At 38.3% G+C, this 20,009-nt stretch overlaps 1 protein-coding gene across 1 annotated transcript in view; it reads left to right on the plus strand.

Annotated features, from left to right (window-relative positions):
- gbe1b (glucan (1,4-alpha-), branching enzyme 1b) overlaps positions 1 to 20,009 on the plus strand; it is a 185,812-nt gene that overhangs the window by 67,299 nt on the left and 98,504 nt on the right. The window contains exons 8-9 of the mRNA XM_065281611.2: positions 15,146 to 15,261; positions 15,857 to 15,984. Coding sequence (XP_065137683.1) covers positions 15,146 to 15,261; positions 15,857 to 15,984 — 244 coding nt within the window. The remainder of the gene's footprint in view (positions 1 to 15,145; positions 15,262 to 15,856; positions 15,985 to 20,009) is intronic.

Consider the following 20,009-nt stretch of genomic DNA (forward strand, 5'->3'; position numbering starts at 1 on the left):
TGGTATGAGTATTTCTAAAAAATGAGTGTTGGTTCGCTGCCAAAACAAGATTTGATATACCACTTCAAAATTTTGACATCAACCATATATGTGTATAATGTGGACAAAGTGTGTACTGTAGTTGGAACATAAAGTCCTATTTGCTGAGCTGACAGATGATACTTAAAAAAGCTATGTTTACTCATAAATACTTAAAGCATTTAGCATTTGTAAAAAAATGTTCCAAAGATTAAACACAACATTGCAATGATGTTTTCTTACAACTGAATGTTGGATAAACAGAGCAAAGCCAGTGGTCAGTTACTAGGGCAGAACTAAATTTGTACTCTAAGACAACACATTTTTTTTAAATAATTTTTTGCTATAAATCTTGAACTGTTTATCACTGATAATTTTGATACCCATTATAATTGTAGATAAAGTACTCTTATGGTTCATACCTATTCGCTTCATTCCCGTCTGGTATTACGCACTGTTACAATGATTGTGTACCTTAGATATACTGAACATGGGGGTAGGAGATGGGTATTTAAATATTTGATTGTGGTCTTGTATAGCTCAGTGGTAGAGCATTGCGTTGCAAAAGGTCATGGGCTTAAGCCCACATGATAAAAAATGTATAGCTTAAATTTTGATGCAATATAGATTGCATTGAATAAAAGCATCTGCCAAACTCGTAAATGGAAATGTATTTGTCAGTAACTAAATTAAAGCTGCAATCTGCATAATCTGCAAAAATATTTATGTGTGTTAAAAATAAACAAAAATCAGTTATTTAGCAAGGACACGATGGATCTGTGTTCAGAACTGTTCCCTGTTCCTTACCACAATTCACAAAAGTAAGTTTATACTGTAATAATGATATAGGTTGAGCGTTTGGATAAAGTTTTGTGTCATTTGACTTCAACCCACGTAAAGAAAAGGCGAGGAAGGAGAGACTTCAGAGAGGCAAAAGTTATGGATTGCAGCTCCGAAAGAAATGATGCAAACTATATTTGGACAGTTTTTACAGTGTAGGGTTGAATTACAAAGTTGAGGTCTAAGTAAATGTTAACCTGTGTGAAGATTCTGAGCACGAGCGCAGGCGCTTTGCACAAGTGTGCTGTAGAGGCTTGGGTGTTTCTTGACCTACACAGAATAAGATCTGATGAAATGTACTTTCAATTGTGCTTATTCTTTTGCTTTTCAGCTCTAAAAAAGAAAGTTGCGGCACCACTATTTTAATACTAATTGTCTTAAAAAATGCGTGGATATTTTTTTCTACACTTCAGTTATTAAATTGACTGGAAAAGAGCTCTTTATTAAAAATATTTAAGCCAGAGTAACTGCTAAAAGACTGTAGGGATCTTCAAAGCATAGTGGGTGGGGTAGTTTTTAATTTGACCTAACTTATATTATAATCAACCAAAATTGACCCTAATATTATTTATTCCAGAGTACACAGCAAAATCACCAGTGTTAAATGTACATTGCTGGTGTATATATGGGTATCACCAGGTCTGGTGGTACTGATATAAGCACATTTATATAGCCGTGTACATTAAACACCAGTGATTTTGCTGTGCAGCAAAAACTACACAAAAGGTGCTTTTTATCTCAATCTAAGATTTTTAGAAATTCAGCCTGTATAGATGTGTAACAATCATGTGTAACTTACCCCCGGTTTCACAGACAAGGCTTACGGCTACTCCTAGACTAAAACACACATTTGTGCTGCCTCAACTGAAAATAACAGTGCCATAGATTTGTCTCAAAATACATACCAGTAACATATTTCTCTAAGGTATATTTATAACATTTAAATTAAAGTATAACATTTGGCTAAGGACTAGTCCTGGCTTTAGCTAAGCCTTGTCTGTGAAACCATGCCTTAAAGCCCCTTCAAAGTCAGATAATAAATGTGATATTTGAGTTTGTTACACCACAGAAAAGTGTTTTTAACCACTCCATCATAACTTAAAATTTGAATGATAAAAAACTGTAAATGAATAAGCTATCAAAATCTTGGAAAATACGCAGGATTCTCTGCACTCAAGTGGTGGGGGCGTGTCTGCTGTTTGCACTGAAACCACGCCCACTCATGGGAAAGCTGCCATATCTCTCATATAACTTTAAAATTTACAACCTGACTGGAAGCTTGCGAATGTGGAGTTTACACCGACCGCGTTTCAGTCGTCAAAATCGCGGCTACCACGCGTGGTTTGCCGCTTGAACAATTTGGATGCATTTGCGCGTATAGAGCGGAGTAGACGCGCGGAAAGAGCAAGCATTTGACGCGCGTCAGAGGCAAACTCCGCTTCTTGTGGGAGGGGCAAGTGCTATGCGGTTGTCTGTTTGCAAGATGACTGATGTTGATTGTGCATTTATCGAGAGAGTTACTAGTTTGTATTTGGTAACCTTACTATAGGGGGAAAATAAATGGCGCGGGTCGATAAACGTCACGTGACTCAAAAGTGAACTGTGTATTACAATTACCAGGTTGCCCAATGTCCTCACTGACACTCTTCCAAGCGAGGTCCTTTTTATTCCTGTCTCCTCTATAGAAATAAGAACTTGTGTCGTATAGCTCCGGGTGACTGCTTACGGAGAATATCAAGCGTTGGTTGAATGAGTGACTCCGGGCGGGGCTGCCACCACAGCAGCAAGCAGGCTCCTGATTGTGTCTTCACATTGACTTAAAGAGTAACTAAACCCTAAACCAACTTTTTTTAGTTAATGATCTGTAAGAATGATGCTTTATTAGTGCTGTTCATTGAAGTTTTTTGACATTTGGATATAAAGTGTTTCAATACTACAATATATGGTGTAAAAACGTCTGAGTGCTGCCCTCTTCAGGTTAAACGGTGGCTACTGCAGTTGACTTTTCCTATTGGATGTTGGGTCCAAAAAATAACTCGTGACGTAAGCAGGTTCAAGCCCACCACGTCCTTGTTACGATCTCACCACACACTTTGTACGAGCTTAGTTCGTCCCCTCTATCTCCGTTGGGGTCTGCCCACTTTTCTTGCATTTTTCAAATATTGCAGTGGGTGGAGTCAGGCTCTGACTTGAGGTTTAGTAACGCTTTAACGTTGAAATCACTGGAGCTTCACGCCTCTTCCGCGGTTGGCGTAAACGCAGCATTAGGGGGCGCATTGGCTCAAAAGTGCGTCATCAACACATCGTTTTAGACTCGCCTAACTATGTTGTTGTTTGTGAGGGGAAAGTAAAACTGCATCAAATGAAAATGTGTTTTATAAGTGCATGTAATGTTTATGACACGAACATGTATTGAATCATAGAAAGTTATCCTGACATAGCGGGATAATGATTTTTGCTCGTGACCCGGGGTACGCATCCAAAGGTTCGGGTTTATTCTGAAATAATCTATAAAGCTGAGCTGTCTTTATAAATCTGATAAAACTAAAGACTCTTTGGAGATATGAAGGAGCTAGGTAATACTACTCTATAGGTACTTAGGATTAACATGAGATAAGCAGAAACAGCGGGTGTAATGTGTGCTTTAAAATTTCATGGGCTAGAAGCTCATTTAAAACTTGGAATAGCTCATTTAAGAGCTTGTGCCATAGTTTGCTTAAAGGGGACATATCATAAAAAATTTTTTTGTGATTATGTGCTATAATTTGTTCCCCAGTGCTTCAATCAACTTAGAAAATGTGAAAAAGATCAACCCATTAACTTAGTTTTGCTAAACCATTCTCTGCAAGCATGTGAAAAGATAGTTAATTGAAATCACCTCACATTGTGATGTCAGAAGGGGATAATACCGCCCCTTAATCTGCACTATCCAACCACTGCACTGCCATTTAGTGCAGAGATCAGCTCATTTGCATATTAAAGGACACAGCCAAAAAGTCAAATTTTTCCTCACACCTACAAAGGGACAATTTTAACATAATTTATCTATATGATATTTTGAGCTAAAACTTCACATATGTACTCTGGGGACACTAAAGATTTATTTGACATCTTGAAAAAGTCTTGTGATATGTCTTTTTAAAACAAATAAATCACAACAATGTAGGAATAAAAGAAAATATTGTTATGAAGAAAAAATTAAATTTAAATAAGTACAAGAATAAGTAAGAACACAAAACTATGTGAAAGTAGAGTACAAATAGAAAGTGACATTGGACACAATTTATAGTTATCATACTTTGTGTAAAACTGTCTTAACATTGCATGTCTTAATCAAAGACATGACCAAGATCTTGCAATGAAGATCCATCCTCACACATCAGCATGAAAATCGCTAACTATAAAACATGTATAAATTGCAAATTAACTTAAAGATGTGAATTGACATAAGCAGCTCTTAAATATGTAGTAGCTCATTGTTCCCCTTTTGTGTCAGCATATCACGGACGTATTTACAATCCCATTCACTCCCACAATGTATGCAGCTCCACGCATGCTGTCCCGAACTCCTGTTCTCCAAATCATTACTGTCACAGCAGCCGAAACTCTAAGGCGGCGTGTGGCACTTCAGGCTTTGGCTGGCTCTGACCCTAATGGCCGTCACAGTAAACCCGAACCTATTGATTGGCGCTCTCGCCGTGCGTGATAATTAAGTTTCCCTTCTTCACTTTCTGCGGCTGGATGCTCATCTCTGTCACACATTGGAAGAGAGACCGGCCGTGTTCGTCGGGTCTATGAATGGCTTTTTGAACCGGCGTTTAATAAGCGCATGCCAAAAGCTGCCACCGCCAATACATTATCTACTGTTTAGTGTCAGACGGCGAAGAGATTCGGTAATAAGAGCCAAGCTGGAGTTTCATTACTTATTGAGGTTGTGCAGTTATCAGAGGGACTCATTAGACGGGCTGCAGACATATGCCAGCACCAGCAGTCGTCTGAAGTGTCATTTGTAAAAAGCCCGAAGGAACGCCCCGGTGTCAACACAGTTTCATTTGTCTGTTTTTCGGTTTGGATGCGCCTTCGTGTCAGGCCCTCTATTAAAGAAATAGTTCACCCATAAAAGAAGACTCATCATTTGTTCAGTCTCATGTCATTCTAAACACGTATAGCTTCATTTCTCCTATGAAGCAACGAGAGGACAATAGGGACTAAAGTGCAATAAGGATACAAAAGCAGAGTAGAATAATCAAAAAAGTTTATAGACCGTTTTAGCACCAACAATATAAACAAACGGCTTTTGTAGCCCAAACTTCCCGCAAAGAATCCATAACAACAGTCCTTCTAGAGTAGTTTATTTTTAATAACAACGGGGAACTACACTGCAACCAAAATGGTCGCATATGCGAACTTTTGAAATGCCATTGCGACCCTAATTTTTAATGGGTCGCAAATGTATCACTGATTATTTTTGTACCTACCTTATGTTTTAGGCAAAATGCTATGCTTTACTATGAGCATTTATTATTAAAACAGAAATATGTATTTTAAGAATACGTTTTATGATGTGCTCTGAGCCTTCAACACATCAAGTTGGCTACATTTTGCGTGCGAGTACGTCGTGTCTCTCCAGATGAGTTCGGTGTGCGTTCACGTGCTCTCTGTTTCTCAATGAATTGGGTGTGACGCGAAGCAAGTGTCACATTGTATCCTTTCATGTCTGAACTTGAGCAGAGTTTTACCATTAGAGGTCTTCACGGAAGACTCGCACGGTTCTGGGTTTATATTTTAAATGGTCAGTCGGGTCTGGGTTCAGTCCTAGTTTAATTACTTTGGGTCCCAAGTCTGAATAATATTGTGTGTAAAACCCGAGTCGATCGGAGAGCGGCCATTAGCGCTACCTTGCTAAAGTTCGAGTGCAGTTTCAGCGTGCCTCCGGTTTCTATGGCGATAACAACTGGCTCTAGTTACGACCATGCGCTGCATTTTCTTTCTCCCTTTTTATTAATAAACCATATATTTTCTAAAATCTAAAAGTATACACATATATTGTAGCAAAAAAGCAATGCTAATTGCACTGAACAAGCAAAGCTCAAGCTGACTCAAGATATAAAAAACGCAAAGCTGTACCTAATGTTTTTCACCTATCACCGGGATAGCAAGTAGACTTTTAAATCTGAAATAATGAGTGGATTTAGCTTTTTTTAATAGTCAAGAGAGAAATAGAAAGAGCATAAGCAGTAAAAGTGGCTATCTAATAGAAAGTATAACCATTTATAATCTATAGACCTGCACTGTCTATTAATATGTATTATATTGAGTTTGAATATAAAGGTGTCATGTAATTGCTTCATATATCGGGGCAAAAACAGTAATTGTTTTTGTGGTGCTTTGACAAAAGTATCAGCTTTCTTCATGGCAAACGAAGTTTGGGGTGGTTAGATTAATGAACTATAATGTGAAATTAATATTAATGTTCAATAAATCAAAGTATTGTGTTGTGTCACACATTATTAGTTCTTTATCACATGTACAGTAGACCATTTTTTGTCGGTGGGTAATGATTGCCCTTTTTACCGGCTACCAACACAAGTAAATTTCAGATTTGTGGGACGTTAAAAGAAAAGGCGGCATGTGGTTTAAAAGATGGCAAGGAAAATAAAAAAGACATCTGTATGCAGTACAGTTTCATTATTGTTCATTATTATCCATAATATAATATAAACTAATTTGTGCGACCAAATCATGTTTTGCGCCAGTAACTGAAAAAGTTAGTAGCACAAGTGCCACCACTGGAAAAGGTTAGTGTAGTTCCCTGAACAAGCAAATAAATAACAAGTTAATTACATTAGTTCAAATCATAGCAATAATGTGAGCTACAGATCCTTAAATTCTCGCCTGGCTGCCAAAATCTACACATGCCCACATGATCTCACGGAAAGTCGTGTTAAATTCAGCTTTTTTCGTGCCTTGAGCACGAATGTCTTTTTCGTTTCCTATCATTGTCGCTTGGGGTTGGGGTTAGATTTGGGTTTTAGGTTATATTTGGGGTTTGGGTTAGGATGTACATTTATGTATTGGTTTTCTACATGTTTTTCTTCTGCTTTTAAAACTATTCTCGCCTGGAGTTGGGATTAGAGTTTGGGTTTGGGTAAGGATGTCTAAAAATGTAACAAAGTGATCCTAACCCCAACCCCAAGTGACAATGGTAAGAAAATAGGAAAAAACTATGAGAAAAAAATACATAAAATTAAACAAAAAAGAAAGTCGTGCGGACACAACAAAAATATTTATAGATAATTTAATATTATTTATTACAATTTATTACAACAAAAATATTTATAGATAAATATAAAAATATTTATTATAATTTGTGCGAGTGACACAAAAAATAATTTTGTGTTCAAGGCACGAAAAAAAAGTTATTTGCTAAAATAATAAATGGGCTAAATTTTCGTGCCATTGACACAAATAAATTAATAACATTTTTCGACTATCACACGACATTTTGTGAGATCAGTCTGTCCATGCTTACTGTCTCCCCCCGGTCTTTTGGAAACCGAAAAATTATTATTATTTTCCACAGTGTATTTGTTCCAGAGGTCAGTTTAATCGCTATCCATTCCATTAAAAGAGGCGCTAAAGAGACTTTGAGCCAAGCGTGTAAACGCACCAACGTCCATGCGTCCGATGAAACCGTCTATGACGAACAGATGAATTGTGACTCAAAAGAAGAAAGTAAGTCATATGAGTTCTTATGACGTGAGGGTGATTTTTATTTTTTTGTTACTTTAAATCCAGCAGATGGCTGATCCCAGCAAGTGTAATGGCACAACATTATTTAATGAAGTTTTCTTTTATATCATTGATCAGAAGTCATTGGCGGTGGTCTGCATTAGTGACATAGTGGGATGGCATTTGGTGGTAGGGTTTCTTTGATCTTTTTGTGTCCGGTCTGACCCTTCTCTCCATGATCACTCTTTTTTAAATAGCTATTGGTGGTAACAGGTGAGTACAGTCAGTGCACTGTCAGTAAAAATGGTCCAAATATGTACCCCAGCTGTCACTGGGGCGGCGCCCCTTCAGAAATTACAGCTTTGCATCTAAAGAGTTCATATTAGTACCTCAAAGGTACACATTGCTACAAAATATATACATATCTTTACCTAATGATACATATTAGGGCCCAGCCACCCTGAGTCCCATAACTTCAGTTCAAACATTTTATAGCAATCCCTTTATTGTTCATACAGTACCATGGCCAAAAGAGTATTTTCTTGGTGCCAATATAATTTTATATTCAGTAATAATTTATTAAGGTCTCCCACATAAACAAACTATCAAATCATTGTAGGTTTGTCTGAGCAAAATCTGTATAATTTTGCTCTTCGTATGTCAAAAAGGAAGATCTGGTACAAATGCAGTTTCTTACGTGCTACGTCTGTATGGCATCGGCAGGAACAGCTAGTTTTAGAGCTCTTATCCCTTGTAGTGCAGATCTAACCAGCCCAGAGACATCCACCGGGCCGCACTTCATGCCTTGCTGCGGCTCCTCTAATAGGCTGTTTCAAAGACCAGCAAGGACACCTTGTGAAGGCGTGTAAATTAATCCTCTGTGCCGCTATGGTTCTCCTCTCCACCCGCCCGCTGAAGGGCAGGCAGGCATGCGCTACCTCTCGGCCATCGCTGCCGTCTGCCCTCTCTTTGGTGCTCGAAAGGTCTCAGATGTGAGACTTCAGAAAGCACTTTCCACGCTTATCCGTCTCTTCCTGCGGTCTCCTGCTGTATCGGCTCATTTGCATTTAGTTTTCATCTGTCATCGTCGGAATCCCACCGCACATCAAAACTAAGCCAGACCGGAGGCTAGACGCTTTTGTGCTTTCACATTTCGACCGTGTGCCGCACTCGAGGGTTATTGGTCTTGTTTTAATCCCAAATAAGAGGGATATGTGGGTATAATGACTTTCCTCCCTATGCAGAGCAAATAGCAGCGAATTATACGTGGCCTTTGTTAGACAACAGTGGACAACATCTGCAAGGTGTTTTAGATGCGACACCAGACGAGCGCCTTGTTTTCACAAAATATTCATTCTTCATCGGAAAGCATCGCACATTCGCCTCTCAATGAGACTTAATAAACTTTCTATTGAGACAAATGCCTGAAATCCGCCAGCGGGCACAGCTGGATGGCGATGGAGAATGCAAATTCTGACAGTCTTGGACGGATTCCAGAAACCGCAGCGAGACATAAAAATGACACGGTGTTGGCACTTGTCACATCATTTTATCCAGACGTTATCCATCTCTTCCCCAATAAACATTAATCCGCGGCGTTCGTCTCTTATTGAATGAGTGAAGAAGCCGTTTTGCCAGAAGGACAGGCGAAGCGTGTGAGATGCGTGAAATGGGGTGCCTCAACCATCGTTTCCCACAAGGCCCGGCTGTTTGCCATCGCTCAGTCTGTCGGGTGCCGTCGTTTCAGCATCGTGCCACGTGTGAAATGACCTGTCAAGGTTGTAAATTTATTTGTTCTTATGCAGGTTGTTATGTTGAGGATACGCAAGTTTCCTCTACATGCGCACCTGAGACTGGATAACAGAAAGAGGAAATGCAAATAAAATCAGCATCCCTGTAGAGAGATTAAACTCTGTTTGAGAGTATTCTTGTAGTGTTAATTCATTACTGTCTGCCAACCTGTGCTATACGACAGATTTGTCATAAGGTGCAGCAAGGTCGCGGTGAGAAAAGGGATAATTTTGTGTTTATTATCACACTTGTCTTTTCCCTGTCACTCTTTCTCCAAGGATGCATGTAGCATTGAGGCAAATTATCAGTTGTTTGCCTCTGAGAAAAATTGAGAAATTTTCTGAAGTAAAATCTTGGCTTCCAGTTTCTTTGATATTTAATTATATTAAAATGTTTTACTTACATGAATATTTCTCATTGTATGTTTATTTATTGTCACTTTGAATAGGCATATACACTCACCTAAAGGATTATTAGGAACAGCTGTTCAAGTTCTCATTAATGCAATTATCGAATCAACCAATCACATGGCAGTTTCTTCAATGCAATTAGGGGTGTGGTCCTGGTCAAGACAATCTCCTGAACTCCAAACTGAATGTCAAAATGGGAATGTTGGTGCCAGACGGGCCTGTCTGAGTATTTCACAATCTGCTCAGTTACCGGGATTTCTTTTTACAAAGAATGGTGTGAAAAGGGAAAAACATCCAGTATGCAGCAGTCCTGTGGGTGAAAATGCCTTGTTGATGCTAGAGGTCAGAGGAGAATGGGCCGACTGATTCAAGCTGATAGAAGAGCAACTTTGACTGAAATAACCACTCGTTACAACCGAGGTATGCAGCAAAGCATTTGTGAAGCCACAACACGCACAACCTTGAGGCGTATGGGCTACAACAGCAGAAGACCCCACCGGGTACCACTCATCTCCACTACAAATAGGAAAAAGAGGCTACAATTTGCACAAGCTCACCAAAATTGGACAGTTGAAGACTGGAAAAATGTTGCCTTCTGTTGAGACATTCAGATGGTAGAGTCAGAATTTGGCGTAAACAGAATGAGAACATGGATTCATCGTGCCTTGTTACCACCGTGCAGGCTGCTGGTGGTGTAATGGTGTGGGGGATGTTTTCTTGGCACACTTTAAGCCCCTTTCTGACCATGTCCAACCCTTTATGACCACCATGTACCCATCCTCTGATGGCTACTTCCAGCAAGATAATGCACCATGGCACAAAGCTCAAATCATTTCAAATTGGTTTCTTGAACATGACAATGAGTTCACTGTACTAAAATGGCCCCCACAGTCACCAGATCTCAACCCAATAGAGCATCTTTGGGATGTGTTGGACCGGGAGCGTCGTGCCCTGGATGTGCATCCCACAAATCTCCATCAACTGCAAGATGCTATCCTATCAATATGAGCCAACATTTCTAAAGAATGCTTTCAGCACCTTGTTGAATCAATGCCACGTAGAATTAAGGCGAAAGGGGGTCAAACACAGTATTAGTATGGTGTTCCTAATAATCCTTTAGGTGAGTGTATATGTTTATTGCACCAGTGCTAAATGTTGATGCCTTCGCAGATGCTGGCTACAACTTGTATTTTCTTGCAGTTATGTTAAATTATGTATTAAATTTAATGTAGTTCTTCAGTAAAATGACCAATAAATAGTTTAATAGATAGAAGTTTATGTTTTGGTGTTTATTTTATTATGATAAATATTATAATATGTTTTGTATTAACACCTTTAACTTCATAACATACAGCTATGAGATACAGATTTAATACAGCACAGTGCACTGTAAAAAATGCAACATGAAGTTAAAACATTTTGGTTTTGCAAGTCACTATTTTAGGTTGACATAACTTATAAAACAAGTTGAAATTGTTCAACTTATATTTTTATGTTACTTTAACTTAACAAATGATGTTGATTTGAAATCATTTTTAATAGTGTATTGCAATTTTTAACAGAACATTTTCATTCGCAACGCTACTTGGAGTGCATTTAAGGCATTTATTAAGTCAGTACATACAGTAAATCGCATGGGAATTTTACAATACAAGAAAGATCATTATAAACCGTATAAGTCTATATATGAGTTATATGCTATAACTTTATTCAGTCATGTTATTGTTCCTCTAGCTCTGCTGGTAGAGCATTGTGGAAGCAGCACAAAAGGTCAAGGGGCTCAATTCTCAAGGAACCCGCATACAGTACTGATAAAATGCATATCTTGGCATCCACTTCAAGTCTCTTTGGACATAAGCATCTTTCAAATGTGTAAATTTAAAATGTAAAAGGGATTCATACCATTTTATTAATTTCAACACAGTGTGAAATACAGTAGCAGTGGCCAATATGTCCGAACAACAACAAAAAAAAAAATGTTTTTTAGTACCCCCTCAGGTTAGATTAAACCATCAAAATATGAGGTGTATCGTACAAAATGCTCCACAAACTCCACAAATTTTTTAAGGTATTTAATAGACAAAATATTATGGCAAAGACAGGGTATTAAGGAATCTGGGTTGTATTTAAAATTGTACACACATTTGCATAGAAAAAAAAGCTCATAGTAATAAAGCATACATTGACAACAGTTATATGCTAGATATAATATATATTTTATTAATATTTCTAGTTTTCTAGATATTGTGGTAATATTTTATTATTTAAAAAAAAAAATTTGCCAAGCCTCTTTAATTTCATACAATTTTTTTAAACATTTTAACAGGTGTCAATTGCTCAAATTTTATTTATATATTTGGCAGATGCTTTTATCCAAAGCGACTTTAATCTACATTATTTATATGTTCCCTGGGAATCAAACGATCTTTGCAATGCTAACACCGTGCTCTACCAACTGAGTTACAACATATATCCAAGGTGTAATAGTAAGTTAATGCTCATAGTTAAAAGGCAGAAGCTTCCTGCTGATTCCAAGCAGTAGTGATTAGGAGAAATCCTGTAAAAAGATTCATAATCAAATAAGATTTGCCATCCTTTCAGATACCCTCAGAGTCATATATAATCTAGTTATGCCCATTCGGCAATTTATATCAATAGCGTTGCCGGTAACTAATTCTGTTAGCTTACGAAACGCCAAGCCATCTCACTCTCAACACCTGACAAGCTTTTAATCCACCAAACTTCCTTCCTGTAAGACTTTCCCAGCAGAGGGCTTTCCCGTACAGAATACCCGGCTTTTTTGCGCAGGTATTGCTTTGTCAAGGCTTCTCCGCTCATGCAGGCGTTACCCCGATAACGTATTATGTGTTTGGCCTTTGCGAGCGCAGTGTTGATCAAACTATAATCTATTTACCGCTTATGCCGCTGCGTGACCGTCCATGCCACATGCTTATCAGATTACCACAGTCCCCGCTGTTGGTATAATAAACCAAGAGCTGAAAACTTTATGAAACCGCGCCAGGGACATCTGAATCAGCATTTCCCACATGGCCGGGAAAACTACAATCTACCCGGTTGCTGATTCACTCCTCAAGCAGAACCAATTGCCGACTGCTCGGTCTTGGGAGAAGCTTTGGGGGATTTGTGTCTGGCCAATGGGGACTTGTATATATCCATATATTTGATTTAGCATACACGAGCGTTGCTGCCTAGATCAGCACAGTGCCGAATGCATCAGGCCAACGCACGAGATGACTCCAAACGAAGGCCGCATTAACGTTATCAAACATCTTCACGGTTCTGCAAACTCGCACGTCTGAGGAGATTCACGGGTTATTCTCAGTACCTTCAGAGTGTCAAATCGGATGGTTCATTTCCATATTTTCTCATTTTCTGCTGGCTGGGCTTTCTTTCATTGTTGTAAAGGAAGAAGAGAGTTCATTTAGACGTTAAAATATCGATCTAGGTAGCTTGCAACGTTTCAGCCAGAACCGCACACATCTTTAAAGCTCATATTGTCTTTTTTCATGACAATAACATTAGGGATGCTGCATGGTGAATCAGACCGTTTGGCATTTAGAAAACTCTCGAGCCGTTCTTTCCGACGCTTTAATTCGGCTTCACACGGTCGAGATGTTTTACCTCGTTCCTCGTGTGCTTCGCACGGAGCCAGAGGACCCCTGCTCTTGCATTTTAACAAAGTTTCTATGGCAACGTGGCCATTACTCCAGGAGAGGTAAGTTGTTGAGGATGCTCAGCTGGAGGGGTCTAGTCACAAGTGCCTACACATATCAGCCAAACACACCAGGATATAGACATACTTTAGGAAAGAGTTGATTTCAATTTCTCATCCCGGCAGTTAATTTATGCTCATAGCCACATGCCAAGGGGAGCTGATTGAGGCGCCCGGCAGAGTGTGCGGTATAGACGGGGCGCATCAGTATTCATTTCGACGTTAAGAAACGAGCGTTTCAGAAATAAGATGTGTATCAAATAGTGTAATGCTGTCTAACTTTCAAGGGGGAAGGATATTAAGAAAAAATATTGCGGCATAAGGCAATAACTAAGCAAAATTGCAACCAAATTTACATGTTGTTATCAGTGCAATGTGACAATGATATGCGGTATTTCTTATGAATGTATTTCATAAGAAATAAAAAATTATTAGTATGGAGCTTGAGGGGGTTCGAGAGAGAATTTCAAAGTCAGATGCTCACTAAACAATGCAAAAAAGTATTGCCCTTCTTGGGTCGAATACTACAGTATGACATGAATGGAGCGTGTATGAGAAGTGTAGATGTGATCGATGCTCGCTTCACTATCGTGAGGTTCGCTTCACTCCATATCATGTGAAATTCTAACTGGGAACGCAATACTAGCCGCACTTCCAGGCATTGCCGACTTCACGCCATCTGGGAAACAACACATCCCAGAATGTGATGATGTCAGCAGTATTAATTGTATTGCTGTGGTGCCGGAGAACCTGGAGCCACAATTCAAGTCTGCTGAAACTTTTCTGTACACCACATGACTGTATAACAGTAACCACTCACGAACAGTAACTTCACTTTACAGAAATCCAATGCTTGGTCCTTTCAGGATTATCACTTTAAATAACTTAAGTCAGAGGCGTGCATACGTTGTGAATGGACGTGAACTACTGATAAACTGTGTATGGATGTCAAGTGTTATTACTTTGTTTAAAGATCGTTGTATTTGGTAAGTGATGGCCTTCAAAAACTACATAGCGTTTTCCAGAAGACAAAATTATAAAAATTGACACTTAAGAGATTACAGATTATATCTGTGTGAAGTATTGTCAAAACAGATATTTTTAAAACTGTAATTCTGTGTATGTGTGTATACCGGATGCGGTGGGGGGGGGTGTTTTTTGCCAGACAGGGGCTTAATGTAGTTATTTTTATAAAAACATAAATTTTGGCCAAAATCAAATTGATACTTTCTTTCGCTTGTAGCTCAAAGGTACACTATGCGCATTACGACTAATTTTTCCAGCACGGGTCACGTTTAGTATTTGAAATAGTTTATTCAGGGCAGTAATACAATATCATAAACAATATTTTTAATAATCCTTATTTTTCTTTAATTATTAATGTGTACTTAAATTTATAACCCCAGCTGTGTGTGTAAATTTGACACATCATTGTCAAAATTCAGTGGGGGTTTGTTACCGTAACCTAACCAGTAATATGAGCAATACTAATATAGTTGCTAATAAAATTGGTAATCCTATTACTGCATAAGGCATTGATACTGAGAAAGCTTGCTTTTCCTTTAATCAAATACACATCTCTGTGTCAGTAATAATTGTGTGTGTGTGTGTTTGTGTGTAGCTGGGAGGTGTTGCGTTTCCTCCTGTCAAACCTGCGCTGGTGGATGGAGGAATACAGATTTGATGGGTTCAGATTTGATGGGGTGACGTCCATGCTTTACCATCATCATGGAATCGGTACGTCCACATTATTTTATTATTTATTTATTTATTTAATTTTATTTATTTATGCATTTGGCAGATTCTTTTATCCAAATTATTTATCAGTATTTGTGTTCCCTGGGTTCGAACCCACGACCTTTTGCAAAGCTCTACCACCGAGCTAAACAGGAACACATTATGCATGAAGAATTAAGCAATGTTATTACATCAATATTGGTCTTACTGTTAATGCCATTGGCTTGTAGAGCAACATATTGTCAAAGAAACAATGTATGCTATGTAAACTTATATAAAGGGATCAAATAAAACAGAGAAAACATGTGATGCAAGTTACCTTAAATAAATGAGTTTTTTTTTTATTTTGTGCCAGTGATGTTGCTTTGACATTTTGGTATGTTTAAACAAATTGAAAAACTAAATCTTACCTCTTGGGATTAATGAAACATGAGATTAGACCCACTGAAAATGTAATGATGTTGCCTTGGTTTCTTTATAGCTTTTATGGGTTTTTTAGTTGCTTATTAATTGTTATTATAATGGAAGTGTCTGTGACATACAGTACAGCTCTCTTATAAAATCAAATTTGCTTTGCTTGTTTTCCAAAACACAGGAGCAGGGTTTTCAGGAGATTACACTGAATACTTTGGACTTCAAGTAGATGAAGAGTCGCTGGTCTACCTCATGTTAGCAAATCATATTGTACACAACCTATATCACGATTGCATCACAATTGCAGAGGTGAGCCGTGTCCTGTCTTTATAAGTGTTTTTTATTTGATAAAATATGGAAGCTGCCAGCGGTACAGAGCATCTAAGGGGGTATTTCTCAGACTATGTGCTGTTATTATGTTTACACTATAACTACTAAAATGATTTACGTTTGACTGTTTTAACATAATAGTGTTTTTATAAATCTTTTATATTTCAGAAAGGTTTTTGACAACAATCATAAAAGACAGAAAAGTTCTAAAAAACAGTTATAAATATTTTGCATAAAGTCAAAGAGATTGAATACTGCTATAGAAGCATAATGCAACACTCAATATGGCCGCTCTGGTGAAAGAAGCCCAGCCTTCCAGTTAAAACAACCAATCATCAATCAATAAATACTAAGGATTCCCTCTGGGAGGGTTTCTGTACAGTCGCTTCAAGTGCTTACCAACCTGTGTGCATGCGCTGTAGATTAAACAGATTGGGTAAACTCAATTTGAGCTAAAAGGGATAGTTCGGCCAAAAACGATATTAAACCCATGATTTACTCACCCCCAAGCTGTCCGAGTTGCATATGTCCATCGTTTTTCAGACAAACACATTTTCGGATATTTTAGAAAATGTTTTAGATCTTTCAGTTGATTAGATGTAATGTTACGGGGTCCACCACCTTCAAGTCCAAAAAGTGCGTCCATCCTTCACAAAATAAATCCAAATGGCTCCAGGATGATAAACAAAGGTCTTCTGAGGGTAATCCGCGTGGTGTTGTTGTAGAAATATCCATATCTAAAACTTTATTCACGTAAATAACTACCTTCCGGTAGCGCCGCCATCTTACTCGCGTCCGCATTCAGGATGAGAGCTTACGCAGCCTACGGATGTTACTCTGCTGCTGCTCTGTGCCCCCGCCCTCCGAATTTGTCATACGTCACCAGGAAAAGTGCGTACACTACGCTAATACTCTCTCCTGAATACAGAGGAGTCTAAGATGGTGGCGCTACCGGAAGGTAGTTAGTTTCGTTAATAAAGTTTTAAATATGGATATTTCTACAACAGCACCGCGCGGATTACCCTCAGAAGACCTTTGTTTATCATCCTGGAGCCGTTTGGATTTAATTTGTGAAGGATGGACGCACTTTTTTTGGACTTGAAGGTCGTGGACCCTGTAACATTACATTTAATCAACTGAAAGATCTAAAACATTTTCTAAAATATCCGAAAATGTGTTTGTCTGAAAAACGATGGAGATATGCAACTTGGACAGCTTGGGGGTGAGTAAATCATGGGTTTAATATCATTTTTAGCCAAACTATCCCTTTAACACTCAGGGGTCGACTGCGGCTAAAATAACTACCCGGAGGCACTGCAAACATGGATGCCTATGGTGGCATGACTTTCCTTAAAGGAACAACATTTTGGGGACTTTAGCATATTAATCGTATCCCCCTGAGTTAGATAATCCATACATACCCTTTTCATCTCTGTGCATCCCGTAACTCTGTCTGATGCACCCACTGCTAGCCTAGCTGAGCACAAAGACTGGAAGTAAATGGCTCCAGCTAGCATACTGCTTCCAATAAGTGACAAAATAATGGAACCTGTTAGTTTTTATATTTTGTGATTTGTACAGTCACAACGTGTACAAATAACAAGGTCATATGAGACACAGCCATCTTTTAACAGTATACATACTGGGAACTATATTCTCACAAGACGAAGCACTGCTACTTGGGCGGAGTGATTTGCTCGCAGCACCTGAGAAGCCCCGTGGTGAAGAGAGTTCGCGCAAGTGTTGCGCTAATCACCTAACCCAAGTAGCAGTGCTCACTTATTGGTAGCCGTATGCTAGCTGGAGCCATTAACTTCCAGTCTTTGTGCAACTCTGGGGGATACGGTGAATAAGCTGAAGTCCCAAAAAGCCAGCGTGTTCCTTTAAGGGACTTTGATAAAGTTTCCAAGATTTGTAATGTGACTATCAACATGTATAACAAACAACAAACTTGAAGTCTGTTTGTTTTAATAAAACTCGTAAAACTTGTGACATAAAAATCCCTGAAGTTGAACAAGCACACTTAAATCAACTGTTAGCTCAGCAGTTCCTGTAATTGAACTCATAGGGTTCAGTTCTTGCTATTTCTTTGTATTTTTGTTGGGTTACAGCTTATTGCAGCTTTATGGGATTGTCCTGATTTTGGCTGACTAAAGCATGTTCTTGGGTCAACCTATCAAAGTCCTAACTGAAATGAAGTCCTAACACAAACCCAGCCCATATTCCTAACCATAAACCAACCTAAATCATAAACCATATTATAATTTAGGAGGATTTTTAAACTTTATCTTTGTAGTTATCGTTGTCATCTTTAGTGTCGTCTTAAATTTCGGTGTGTCCCTTTGGCTTATTTTTTGACGAACTGTTCCTTTAAATTCAAAGGCATCTGTGGCGGTCTGTTGATTATTTTACTCCGAATATAAGCCGGTATCATTCAAAATAACCAAAGTACTTCTAGTCATGGCTCAGTGACCTTAAGTCTTGTCAACAGCGGCGATGTATTCCAACTTCACAAAGACAAAATTAACCTCTAGAGTCAAAGGGACACAGTGCATTAAATTAGCACTCAGTACTAATGTATTACTGTCTCAAGGCATGATTAATGAGAGCACTTACTTTTTCCTTACTTTCTTCTGTGTTTTCTAATTTGTGGACAGTGCACACAAGAGATATCATCTGGTTCTCTTTTATGAGCTTCATTGATGGACCTAGACTGTGAATAATAGAGTTTGCTCACATTGCAGGAAACAATTAAACACCATTAAAAACGACTATAAATATACCAAAAACTGCAGCTTGTAGTTTTTCATTTAGAGAAAAGTTGATTAAGATTATACGAATGTAGGAGTGCATTATTGCATCATAGTGGATGCAATAATGCACCAACACAATTTCAAATAAATAAATTGCACCAACACAATTTCAAAGCAAATCTTAAATATTTGGCTAATTTGTATGATTCTGAATGTTTTGGTATGACCTGCTGGATGTTGGTTTAGGAGTGGAGTTACATTAAAGGAATATTCCATTTTCTAAAAAGAAAAATCCAGATAATTTACTCACCACCATGTCATCCAAAATGTTGATGTCTTTCTTTGTTCAGTTGAGAAGAAATTATGTTTTTTGAGGAAAACATTGCAGGATTTTTCTCATTTTAATGGACTTAAATGGACACCAACAATTAACACTTAAATCAACACGTAACAGTTTTTTTCAATGGAGTTTCAAAGGACTCTAAACCATCCAAAACGAGGCATAAGGGTCTTATCTAGCGAAACGAATGTCATTTTTGACAATAAAAATAACAAATATACACTTTTAAAGCACAATTTCTCATCTAGATCCGGTTGTGATGCGCCAACGTGACCTCACGCAATACGTCATCACGTCAAGAGGTCACAGAGGACGAACGCGAAACTCCGCCCCAGTGTTTACAAGTGTTGAAAACGGGGACCGTTCCTACGTTGTTGTATGTCAACTGATACTAATTAATGTCTTTGTGTCAGTTTATTGTTTACAATGGTCCGCAAATGTGCGTTTCATATATGTAACACGTGACCTCCCTACGTCATTTACGTTAGGTCGCGCTGGACCGGATCTAGACGAGAAGTTGTGCTTTAAAAGTGTATATTTGTTATTTTTCTTGTCAAAAATGACAATCGTTTCGCTAGATAAGACCCTTATGCCTTGTTTGGGATCGTTTAGAGTCCTTTGAAACTCTGTTGATAAAAACTGTTAAGTGTTGAGTTAAGTATTAAATGTTGGGCTCTATTAAAGTCCATTAAAATGAGAAAAATCCTGCAGTGTTTTCCTCAAAAAACATAATTTCTTCTCGACCGAACAAAGAAAGACATCAACATTTTGGATGACATGGTGGTGAGTAAATTATCTGGATTTTTCTTTTAAGAAAATGGAATATTCCTTTAATGCTGTTTGCTAATAATCATACATTTTTAGTAAATTAATTGTGTACAAATTTGTATGAATTAGCCTCTGTTTTTTTT

Source organism: Paramisgurnus dabryanus, chromosome 8 (assembly GCF_030506205.2).
Source record: "Paramisgurnus dabryanus chromosome 8, PD_genome_1.1, whole genome shotgun sequence".
Taxonomy (NCBI): Eukaryota; Metazoa; Chordata; class Actinopteri; order Cypriniformes; family Cobitidae; genus Paramisgurnus; species Paramisgurnus dabryanus.